At 39.3% G+C, this 10,435-nt stretch overlaps 1 protein-coding gene across 2 annotated transcripts in view; it reads left to right on the top strand.

Moving 5' to 3' along the window:
* The first annotated feature begins 651 nt into the window (after positions 1-651).
* ric1 (RIC1 homolog, RAB6A GEF complex partner 1) overlaps positions 652-10,435 on the top strand; it is a 44,867-nt gene continuing 35,083 nt past the window's right edge. For both annotated transcript variants that reach the window (XM_042509063.1, XM_042509062.1), the window contains exons 1-2: positions 652-1,241; positions 8,365-8,472. In XM_042509063.1, the coding sequence (XP_042364997.1) occupies positions 1,101-1,241; positions 8,365-8,472 (249 nt within the window). In that variant the 5' untranslated portion in view covers positions 652-1,100. The remainder of the gene's footprint in view (positions 1,242-8,364; positions 8,473-10,435) is intronic.

Below are 10,435 nucleotides of genomic sequence, written 5' to 3'. Positions count from 1 at the left end.
TAAAGGAATGCACTTAAAAAAAAACCTAAAACAAAAACATCACATCTTTATTCTTTCTTTAACTTTTTTTACATGTTCGAAATCATTTTCAATAAATTTAAATAGAATCCTCATGGCCTCTAAAATTCAAATTACAAAAAAAAAGGATAATTTAAGTGAGAGACCAAGAGTATCCAATAGCTTCGCTGTCGAAAGGACAGATACAGGAAATCTTTCCTGCCACAAGCCATCCACCTGTACAATAACTCACCTCTGTCTGCGCTTTAAACTCCGGTCTTAGCTCCATGTCATTCTGCACTGCTGACTTTATTTTTATTTATATTTATACAGATAATGTTCCGCACTTTACACATGTATATATGTATATATGTACAGTCTCTTAGTTTTCATCCCAATTTCTCAGTTTTGAGATCAATAAAGTATATCTATCTATCTATCTATCTATCTATCTATGTATCTAATAATGGATGTTTTCCCTGCCTGGTTTCACCACCAGATGTCACCGTCGAGCCACATTGCCTTAAACGCCACCGTGTTTGAGCCACGATTTCACATAACGGAGTGCTGACGTCAGATGTCAACACCAAGCAGACGTCTCCGTCCTGACCAATCAGCGCGAAGCTACACAGACTCTTGTAAAGATGGCGACGGTGAGGCAGAGAGGAGTAAAAACTGGACGTTGTACCATTATTAAACACCGCTGGTCCAGACACCGTGAGGATTGACAGGGCATCAGGAGCGAAAGTTAATCGACCCATTAGTCAGCAGCAGCCACCTGATCGGTCCTGCGCGCTGTCGCTGCGGTTCTGATCGCTTTTGTTTACGGTTAGACTTTCGTTGTCTTGGATAGCCCATTAGCTTCAAGTTGGGAAGCTAGCCCGGGGTTAGCTGTGTAGCTCCATCGGCTGCTTGGAGCTCTCTGTACGGCATTCCCGGATTGATAGCATCAACACACAGCATGTATGCGTATTTAAAGTTTTAATTTTCACGGGATCAGCACCCATGACTGGATTAAAAAACACTTGAGGAGGAAAAAGGGGCACCGACGATCTGGCATTGCGATACTGTTTGGAGTGTCGAGGCGGAGTGAGTTTGCCGTCATGTATTTTCTAACCGGCTGGCCCCGGAGGCTGCTTTGTCCGCTGAGGAGTGAAGAGGAGCCCTTCCACATCCAGCCCAGCTCCCAGAGGTTTTACTTCGCCGTGCTGTCGGAGACTCAGCTCAGCATTTGGTTCAGTCGGGTGAGTAAGTCAGCTAGCTGCAGCCTCGGTTCAGTCGTGAACTCTGCTGTCCGGACATAAACAAACCGTGCGGTGCTGATTTGATTTGAGCAGCCAAGAGCATGTTGCACACTGTAACTTAACGCGATCAGCTTTGCTATTCCAGCTACAAACGCCATCATTTTACATGTAAACGCTGTGAAAAACTGCGTGGCAATTTGGCTTTTTATGCTCTCCATGTTGATCAGAAAGATACAACACAGTGCAGAAGTTTTTTTTTTCCCCTTTTCAATTAACCAAAATTCATGTGCAAACTACATGGCTTTGACATGTAGGATTAGATCACTAGGATCAGGTGCACACAGTACAGACAGCCAAAGAGAGAAGAGAAAATAAATCAAAACAGACCAGAAGTTTATGTATTAAATTTATAAAAAATGTTAGTGTAATGAAAATAAATAATAATAAATATATATTCAGATTTAGGGCTTTTGTTGTAAATCATATTTATCTATTATGCTTTACTGCATTTTATGTTGGATGCTGTTAAGGGATTTCACATCGGATTTTTTGAAATTGTTTTAAACTATACTAAATCCCAGGTTTCACCTTCATACACAAGGATTTGAGCAAACGTTGTAATGAGGGTATACTGTATATATCTTTATTTCTCAGTCTTTTTAGTAAGATACATAGAATATAGAGAACATGTGCAATGCATTAAAACAAAAAAATGACTCAACAAACGATCATACAGTCATAACAAAAGGTCACTCAACTAATCAATATTGAGCTTTGGACATGTCTTGAATGTAACCTGGTGAAAATTCATCAAAAGATTAGTATTGTAGAGTAGGGATGCACCATCATAAAGGCACGCCATCTGCTTATTGGCTGATGTTTCATTTGAAAATGAAATATCAGAATTGTTCAACATGCTGATTTCTGATGATATTACAGCCCGATATATACTTTTTTTAATTGACAAAGTGAGCAGCTACAAAATATCAACCCTAAGCTCAAGTACCTCTCTTGTGTTGCACAATTAATGAATATTACATACACTGAAAAGCATTGTATTTCATGTCTTTATCTGTTGGTGGGACTTCACCATAAGAGTATGCATAACATGATACCCAATCAAAAATTATTGGCCAAATTATTATTATTATTATTATTTATTATTATATATCGGCATATCGGATATCAGCAAAATATCTAAAATCATAGATCCCTATTCTAAATCACATATTGTCTGCCCAAAAAAGTTTCAAGACTTGCTAAGTGGAAAGGGAAGTCACACCAGAAATTTGCAACTTTATCATGTAGAAGTTATCTCATTCTAAAATTTTTTGCGTTTTAAATGCAGTTTACATATTCCCTGTATGTTCTGGTTGTATTTGTATTTTTGCATTAAAACAGTTTGAGCACATCCGTCTAGATGTGCCTTTGACAGAGGCATAGTCGTAGCTGAATAGTGTTTCACGTGCGTCGTTCCTCCCATTTACTCCCTCAGTCATGACACCAATTACGTGGCTTTTCATCCTCGCGGCCGCAGGAACTGAAGTTCACCTGATGAATGCTTTTTTGTTATGCAGAGTAAGCAGTGTAAAAAAAAAAAAAAAGTGGTTTAGTTTCTCTGGTACATTCAGTGCTTTTGGTGAAATCTCTATTTTTATCAATCCCTGCCTCGAATATCTCCTCAAATTCAAAGTTTAAGCGACTATCTGCATGAGATTTCCAATCGTGTTCAAAACAAATACTCACTGACCGCATGTTGTGGTGTGTTCTGTCAAGCAGCAGCTTAACATTAATTTAAGTTCTTACATGCTGACAGACTTAAATTATTATGTAAACAATTGTGTCAGCACATAATTTGATCCCTTTATTTTCATTTCTCACCCTGACTTGAAAACAAAGTTGCTTTTCAGCGACATCTTGTCAATCGATGGGTTATATTTTCTCTAAATGACCTCCAGCTGAAAGCCAGTGTGGACTCACTCTCTTTATTTCTTTGTGTCAGCAGTCTTTTCAAGAGAATAGCATTTTACAGGTAATAATGAGCTAAGACCTTTAGAAATGGGATGTAAGTCCTGGATTTAACTGATATCGGTTAACAAAAGTAGTTTTTGTGCTGGAACCAGTTTCCTTTACTAAATCTTAAAACCTCGAGCATTGTCGTGTCTGAGACGCCGGTTAAATCGATTCCAATCTGGCCTCTGATGTTGCTGGTCGAGAGCCAAGGGACCTCCGATGTTGAAAAATTAATAGCAATACTGAAAGTCAGTGGACTGTCAAAGAGATAAATGCTTTATTGACTGTCTTTTCTTTTCTTTTTTTTCTCCTGTATGAGAAGGGCTTCACAAGTAATTGAAATATTACTGAAATCCTAATACGGCCAAGTGCAATATCCAAATTGCAGGTGCTACAGTTTATTTATTTGTTGTTTAGCAAAGGAAAAATGTGTCACAGCATTCCTTTATCAATGAAGTATTGTGGAGCTACAGAGATGCCCCGACCTGCAAATCATATTCCAGAAGTAAGAGGACAAGCTTGATTGGTAAAGACCACAGCAAAAATCAAATCATCATTTTTTAAAAAGTTATCTTTTAAAAACAATTCTGTAAAATGAAATGCAAAAAATTCAATCTCCACTAAAAGCACAACTCATATCACAACCCCAGTATCTGTCAAAATAATTGCAATATCTTTTTTTTTTTTTTTTTTGCATATTGTGCAGCCCTATGTAGGAGGGAACAGTGTTTTCCAGAAAAATGGAACAAATTATTGTTCAAATTAACACAAAAAAGTGGTGTGAAACAATCCAGCACTGATCTTTTCCTTTTTTCTTTTTTTTTTTAATTTAGTCAGTAAAAATCCAGGACATAGTCTGTCTACCGCAGATCCTATTTTCACCATTGAATATATTGATTAATTTGCTCATAAGAGATATTTTCACTTCACGACAAAGACCATTGTCTGTCGCTGTGGCTGTCATGCCATTTGTAACCAGGGAACTCTTGTTCAGAGACCTAAAAATAATCACATTTCAGTTTGATGGAAACATAGACTGGCTTGTGAAACTGATTCCAGCACCAGCATCTGATGCTGTAGATAAATCTTATGGAATTCAATGTACAGTCCTTGCGCTGTGAGCCCTGTGGACGGCACACACCCGTCCTCATTTGTCTTATACGGAGCGGTGGCTATATGATGTGGAGCACATTGTTTACAGCAGTCTTTGTTCCACACAGCTTGTATATTATGAGGTGTGTAGCCACAATGGATCGAGGTCACTGTTTATTTCCTGAGGCCCGCAGGATGCCACCATGTTTTCCTTCCCCTCTTTCTTAAGAACTTCGCCTGTTTGTGTGAGTATCAATGAGGCGACCAGGAAAAGGATCGTGTCAGGAATTTCGATCGGAGCAACTTCTTCCTTTCAACACGCACCTTTTCACATCTGTTTTATCCATCATCTTTTTTCAGTGCGCTACCTAGCCCAAGCCTGCATACAGGGATGTCGTGGAAGGCTTTGTTTAGACATTTTTCTCAAGTAATATATTTTCTAAATGATGGCATGGCACGATGCTCAAGTTAATTGTTGAATAAAGGTGATTTCCCCTCCCGGCTCTTTTGCCCCTGTTGTTCCCGGCCATCGATTTGCCACCAGGAGGTCTATTCCCTTTAATCCCATCTGTCCTCGACCTCGGCCCGTGCAGCCTGAGCCCGTCTAGTTCAGTCGAGGCGCTGTCACTTAATCCGTGTAACACAGTGGCTTAGCTTTGTAGTCGTTGCAGTCTGTCGCCCTGCGACAGCGGCGTGGAAACCCGGGATGTCTAGGAATACAGAGATGGAGTTTGGTGGTTTGGTGGTGCTGTTATGCAGTAGTAGCACCATATTTGGCTCTGGGTGCCTGCAAAAATTAGCAACGTTGTGCGATTGCACGGGCATGTATGGTTTTGTGTGTAATTATTTATGGACCCCTGGGATTTCTTCAGTTGCACCAGCTGACTGTATGTAATTGTGGTTGATCATGGGAAATGTAGGAGAAATACGTGAGCTTGAGCCACTACTGCCCTTCAGTTTTAGGTCAGCTGGAATTATGTATGCTGGTTGTTTATTTGGGTTGTTGTCATGTAAACTCAAGTCCTTCAGTTTTTTTATATTGGCAGGTCTGTGTGTGTGTGTGTGTGTGTGTGTGTGTGTGTGTGTGTGTGTGTGTGTGTGTTTGTTAGTGGGCAACACAACATCCTGCCTGCAGGGTTTGAGTCATGCAGGGAGCAACAACCAAACCATAGTAATATCTTTAAAAGTGCAATAACCAAAATTATTGATGAATGATTGACTTGAATATTAACTGTTTAAAACCTGAGCAAACTGGCCTGAATTTCTTTTGAAAACATAGAACGCAGGCGACAAGTAACTTAACAAGAAATGGCCCAAATATGTATGTGTGTGTGGCCTTTTAATAATTTTTTGCAATTTATGGGACATTTCTTGCACATTTCTTCAGTTTCTCCCTGATGTTTTTGAAAGAAATCAAACTTATTTTCTCAGGCATCAGAGGTTTAAATTTCTGTAAAAGGTGTCTGAACGCACCACAGCAAAAGCGATTTCAATTCAGGTTTTAATAAGCAAATATATATATTTCCTGATCCTTCCTTTTGTCCTTCATATTAAATGCAGATCATGTTTGATGTATTTGTGTTGCAGTGACTGATCTCAATCATACTTCATAACTGCCAACAAGCATTTTCCATTTTGAATGGTTAATTGTAGAAATTATGACAAATTGAAATTAAAGAAAATAAAAATGTGAGTGGGTTTGAGGTAGAGGGCAACGACCAAAGAATCTGTCACAAACTTTTGTACAGGTAACTGTGTGTGCAGTTGAAGAGAAGGAGTTTGTAATATGTAATCCATAAACAAACACGTACAGTGTAACTAAACTGAGTTATGTACCAGAGACACAGATGTTCCTGTACCCAAACTTGCGCATTGGTCGGATCGATCCAGTACCACTGCGTTAAAAACAAAAACTGAACTGCTTTATACTACAATCCCTGTATAGATGTGAAATGATTTCTGTCATTCTTGTATGGCAGGACTCAAGTTAAACCCCTTTTAAAACACGAGCAAATAGAATAAAAAGAACAAATGCCATAGAAATTGTCAAAGTGCTGACATTTTGCTAATGGCTAATGTTGGTTGGGGGGGGGTTCCTGCTGTGTGGCTTCATTTTTAGAGTGACAAGCAAGAATTGGTTTCAGTTAAAACTGATGTTTTATCCTGGTGTGAAACTGCTTTATGGTTATTAATAAATGATGGATCTGATAGGTCCATAGTCTCGCATGCTCACCAACAACCAATCCAGCATTTTAGGTGTGGGAGGCATTTCAGATACTGGTATCGGTATTGGAACAACTGGAACCAGAAGTCCTTTTTGAGTTTATATTTTAAAAAATCTTTTGTTTTTATTTTGCTAACATACATGATTTTAGCAGATGATTTCTGTATGTGAGATAAGGACAGGTTCTGCACAGGTATCAGATGATGACTCAAATTAATGGTAAAAATGATATTATATACATAGAAAGTGTTGAACTTGATGGGAATGAAAATGGTAACATTATTCCCAAATGTAATCATTCATGCTGTCCCAGGAGTGATCTTTGCTTAACCTGCAGAACTCTTGACTTTGTTCTGATTGTGATCCGATATTATTGCAATTAGCAGCGAGGAGAGAGGTCTCTCTTTGTGTTTCCCACAGAGCGTGCTCCACCAGCGCAGGTATCACTGGCATTATTAACATTTCATGCACGAAAGGGACGCTGGCCGGTGGAAATAGTTGTAATGCGCTCTCATTACGGTGACTGGGTACCAGGTCTAATGTTACATCGCTGGAATTACACAAGATCTGTCCCTGCTTTTGTTACCAGCGTCCTGTCCCGGTTTACCAAGACTGTTACATGTCTGAATGGTGTTTTCATTACAGGTACAGTAGGACATGTACAGAACTGTACAGGTGTGAAACACAAAGGAATCATAGATAGATTATCTGCAGGCGGTTTCCACTTTCTGAACAATGCAGGTGACTCAAGAATAAATCTTTATCAGGCGTTCAGAAACTGACTTTGCTACCTGTGCTCTTCTTCAGCAGCTGTTTTAACACCTGCTGACATTTGTGGGTTCAAGTTACACATTTATTAATCATTAGTCGCTCAAATATTCTTATTTGCCTGCAGGGAAACACACATTTGTAGTTTTCTGCCAGGGTATTGTAATGAACTGGTAGTGATGGTTGTGATCTAGGCAAATATCTGGCGCAGTGATTCAGAGGTAGAGGCAAATTAAGGGCAGCTGCCTTAGGCAACGTCTGTCTGTCCGTCTCTATCCGTGCTGCGTGGTTTAAACAGTAGCCTGGCCCGAACATGCTTTTGATTGCTGGGCTGAAAGATATTTTGCAGAATAAATGAGCCATACAGAGTAAGAGTTTGCAGTTTAGGAACAGTCAGGCGTCGCAGTCACGTATTCTTTAGGACTTTCGATTCTGTATTGTTTTTTCGCCGTCCTTGTAATTTAAGGCAGTGAAATGAGTCTCAACAAATCCCCTTCCAACACACCAGTTGACAAACGCAGACATCATCGCCAGCCAGCACTGAAAATGTATTTGTGCTTTCTACATGTTTTGGAAAATAATTCGGCTGAATGTTTTTTCTCATAGATGGTCGCTGTGTTCAGAATTACTACTCACTTAGTTTCAGTTTCCGTCAGCAGCGTCATTTTTAGAACAATTATAAGGACACCAAACTCCAAAATATATTGATTTCAGTTATATTCTGTAGTTATAGTCAAAATTTAGATTTAAACAAGTTTAAGTTAGAACCTAAAGAAAGTTATTGTTGTCTTGTCATACTAACGTTTAGGCTCCAAACCTATTCAAATGTAGCTTTATTTGTTATTTGTGGATGAAATGGACTTTCACATCAATCTTAAGGCATTTTTTGTACCATCATATACATTCTTTTGTGGGTGTTGTTTTTTGTTTTTGATTATAATATGTATGTGGCAGTCAGATGTATGTCATCAGTGGTATGTTTTAAGTGCTCATTTTCTTTTCCATATCCCTATTCTCCACCCACAGCCCAGTGTTTTGATAGTCAGCTATATCGAGTCTGCAAAGGCGGCTGCCCAGTTTGGCTTCTACCAGAGGGCAGAATGGAAACCAGACGACTCTATGATAGCTGTGGCGGTAAGTACACAACTCCACCATCGCATCTCATATTTGCAGTTTGATTGACGCCCCTTTCCCCATGTTTTGCATAACGCCCTGTTAGTAAAATGGCAAACTTGAGATTTGACTGTCATTTTCAGGAATTCAAAAAGAGTTTGACACTGTTGTGTTATTGTTCACGCAACATGAAGTGCTGCTGACACATGTAGTGGCAAATTCTACCCTCAAATGTTATAGATAAATAAATATTAAACATTACCTCATGATTCACTCGAGAGAAGTCAATAACAATACAACTATATTTCATTACATTATTGTAATAATAATTTTAGAATGACACTATATGCAATATGTTGCTGGTCATGTTCTGTTTGGCCACATATGGTCGGCTTTCATCTATAAACCAGCTCCTTTCTAGACACTTAAACAGCCAAAATAAACATGCATATGTTAGCAATGGAAGTAGCATTTTTGGTTAATGGTTAGGTAAATTGGGTGCAACCATCGACCCAGTTAGTGGAAAGTCACCAGTTATTCACCGGTGGCAGCTATGGCTGCACGCTAATAAATTTGTTGACTACTACATGAGTACGGATTTATCAAAAATACATATATTAGAGTAAAAAAGAAGCAGAGTCACGTTTGCATAACAATTAGTATTGTATCATACAGCTCTGCTAGCGCGCAAGCCAACAACATAAATTCAGGTACTATTCCCTGTTTGGATGTAACGTTAGTTGTCTGATTTTTTGTATAATTATAATATTATAATCCAAGCTTCAAGGAGGGCCGTCTGGTGTCCTTGTCTTTTTCTCAGGAGGATTTCTAAGTTCAAAACACATAACTCTTAGTCTGTGTTATAATATTTGATGTTCTGCATATGACCACAGATAGTTATAAGCATCTAGTGACTTGTATGCTTATAATTTCTTGTTGGTGTACGCGCCATGTTTCTCCACCACATACCTCTGTATATCTGACTGTCACTGATTATTGGGCCACTTAGTGATATCGTCTCCACTCTGAGTAATAGCACACAGGTCTGGAAGTCTGGCACCATTTGTCAAAGTCAACTCGTTTTGGTAGTATTGGCAAACTTTGGTAGTTAATACCCTTGCATAACTTGACAAGCTCTTGCAATCCACCACTCTCATATAGCGTGCGTTATCAGTGTTTACAAACTGTAAAAAGGTCTTTTCTCTTCCTCTCGCCTTTGTCTTGTTTTCCTGTTACTTTCTGTAACAGTGATTTCCTCTTATCGCTTTACCACCACTTATTGCCACCACCATATTGCACGCAGGGTTTTAGTCAGCAGGGAGGAGATGCTTCAGTAATTGATCACCGACGATAGGGTTTTATAAGGATCCTTTTCTCATAGAAAACCACAGAAGCAGCTTCCTGGTAACCACGGTGCATCGCAGCAGATTGAGCCTGACAAATGCTGGAAAGAGGAAAATGAAAGTGAGGCTGCACTTCTCTAAACAGCAGAGTTTGTCCTATTTTTGCTGTTATGCTTAGCTCCAGATACCAGGAAGGTATTCCCGTGGCAACGAGAGCGGAACTGAAACAGGCTCCCTCAGCGCCTTAACACCGTGTTACAACTTTACTTTGAATCACACAGTCCTCCGACGCAGTGAGCAGCAGTGTGGCATTATTGTGAGGAGGCAATTTCTAGGTGCTACAAAATAACTGCAAAGACAAAGAAGTTATTGTTGGCCATATTATCTGACCATTCGTAAACACTGTACGTCTGTTTGAGCAGCAGTTTAAAACGATGGCTCGGCACCTGCTGTATGTTTTGATTATTCAACACACGTCCTCATTGACAGTCAAAAGTGCTTCATTCTGTTTACTGCAGGTTTTCTCCTCAGTCATTAGACTTGATCATTTTACTGGCAGTTTCAGGTGTTTAAAGAAGGAATATATGTATGTTTGTGTATGATTCCTGAGGCTAGGCATGCTTTGAATTGCAAAATCGTCA

The sequence above is a fragment of the Plectropomus leopardus genome, chromosome 20, assembly GCF_008729295.1.
Source record: "Plectropomus leopardus isolate mb chromosome 20, YSFRI_Pleo_2.0, whole genome shotgun sequence".
Taxonomy (NCBI): domain Eukaryota; kingdom Metazoa; phylum Chordata; class Actinopteri; order Perciformes; family Serranidae; genus Plectropomus; species Plectropomus leopardus.
Note: the sequence above shows the minus strand (reverse complement) of the source record. Positions and strands in the feature narration are given on the sequence as shown.